We start from the raw sequence: 2,121 nt of genomic DNA, 5'->3' as shown, positions 1-2,121 counted from the left end.
ATAGATTAATTGTGCACAACTACTATCCCAAGTAGGGGACCCTGCACCATCATGGGGCCCTCTCTTTTATTTTGGTCAAAAAATTGATTCAAGATAAGATTTTAACAATCTGGTCAATTTTTTTTTTCAATATGATTGTTAGCTTCTTCTATTTTTAAGATATGATATTTCTATATTCTATTACAATAAGCACAAAAAAAATTATCATAAAAAAATATATGAAATATTATATTAATATTACAATTCATACTTTATAATTTATTGTTAAGACAAAGAATTTAAAAAAATATATTTTGAATCATACTTCATAACTCATCATAAAAAACAAATCATTTATCATTCAATAATATACTATATAAAGTGTGATATCAAATTTTGATTGTTTTTAATATTTTCAAATCTTTAACATATTACTGAAACATTATAAAAGAGTGTGCTCTGAAACTTATATTTATAGAGAGGAAGAACTGTACACGATAGATACGCAACATAATTCTGCAGTCTGTTGATTCGGTCTATAACATAATATATATTTCAATATCTCAAGCAACATACATAACAAAAGCTAAGAGATTCGCAGTGAAGTGATCAACCTCCACGCTCATTATTTATCCACAACAAACTGCATAGAAACTATAACTATCATGCAGTACCCAGCTGTAATACTACTTTACTCCGCTCTTCCCATAGAGCTGCCACACCGTGAGCTGGAGCTTACAGACTGCACATCAAACAACAATAACAGATAACAAAACTTCATTTAAGTATTGCTACGTTGTTCAGAAAATTTGAGTCTGAAGAGAGTGGGGAAGAAAACTTACGTGTTGCAATTGATATTCTTGCTGATTTTGAAGCCAACACCAGCGTTACACTTGATAGGAAGATTGTTGAGTGCATTATTGTTGAGTGCAGGGGAAGAGGCTATTTTGGGTTTGAGACAGGAACAAATCTGTCTCTTCACAGCAGAGGTCTTACCCATTGTAGCCAGCTTCTTCACCCCACTGCAACACTGCGCAGAGGGCTGCCCCATTCCATTCGTCTGCAGAAACGAGTAGCATGGAATCACTGCTCCCACCACCGAATTGCAGTCCACTGCATCTGTTCCCTTCGCCATTAATGTTGTCATGAACAGCACTGCAAAGACACCCACAACCAAAACTTTCTGCACAACACCCATTTTCTTATTCTCTTTCTCTCTTCACTTGCAACTTAATTACAGCGATCACTTTCTAAACTCTCTTTTCTAAAGCCTCGAATGTGGTGTGGAGGAAGAGAGGATGTGGGAACTACTTATATAGAAAAATGTAAGGAACCCGCTAGGCACAGTAAATAGTTTTAGTCTACAGAGGGATAACCTATTGACATGAGGAGCAGCTGATAATATAAAAATATGAGGCGTAAACCCTCCTAGATAAATTTGTGGGCATGAAAGCCCCTCAGACTTGGCATCTAAGGTGAAAATATCATTCTTCTCCTATTGAACTAATAAAACTCTGTTAAAAGAATAATTGGAAGGGCATGGCATAGCATTAACTATGGTATTTTTAGCATATTGCCTGATTTGGCCATTTGCAGGACTCTTAAATGGATAATAACTAAGGTCAGACGTTCGGTTGGAAAGGCGGACCTGATAGACACGCTCGACCTGCCCCTTCGATCACGTCTAATCAGCTATCCCGATTGCTATAAATGTAGGTCAGTGCATTTGACTCGATAGTATTTGCCATAAATGTAGTTGTCTAATTCTCGCAGCCCTTTGAACTCTGAAATTTATATATGAATTTTACAGTTGATTATATTAATTTTATGAGTTAATGAAAAAAATGCATTTAAGAGTCTTTAAGAAAGTAAAATTTTAAAAAATGTTTATTATCATTCAATTTCATAATTTTAAATTTGATTTAAATATTATGTATAAATTGATTTTATTGGTTGAATATGATAAGAATGGATATATTTGTTTTTAATGTTTATTTTGAGGATAAACATTCTAAATCTTTTCACAACATATTAAACTTTTGGTATATGGACAATCCTCTTTCAACTTAATGTTAAAGATTAAGATCCATCTATAATATTCATTACATCAAATTTATGAGTGCAAGATACTAATCTCATCCC

At 33.6% G+C, this 2,121-nt stretch overlaps 1 protein-coding gene across 1 annotated transcript; it reads right to left on the bottom strand.

Moving 5' to 3' along the window:
- Positions 1–509: 509 nt before the first annotated feature.
- LOC131044347 (non-specific lipid-transfer protein A) lies at positions 510–1,444 on the bottom strand. The gene is made up of 2 exons (XM_057977660.2): positions 822–1,444; positions 510–721 (listed from the first exon to the last, which is right to left on the bottom strand). The coding sequence occupies exons 1-2, from the start codon at positions 1,175–1,177 to the stop codon at positions 715–717; spliced, it is 363 nt and encodes a 120-aa protein (XP_057833643.1). The 5' UTR covers positions 1,178–1,444; the 3' UTR covers positions 510–714.
- Positions 1,445–2,121: the final 677 nt, after the last annotated feature.

This window comes from Cryptomeria japonica, chromosome 2, assembly GCF_030272615.1.
Source record: "Cryptomeria japonica chromosome 2, Sugi_1.0, whole genome shotgun sequence".
Taxonomy (NCBI): domain Eukaryota; kingdom Viridiplantae; phylum Streptophyta; class Pinopsida; order Cupressales; family Cupressaceae; genus Cryptomeria; species Cryptomeria japonica.
Note: the sequence above shows the minus strand (reverse complement) of the source record. Positions and strands in the feature narration are given on the sequence as shown.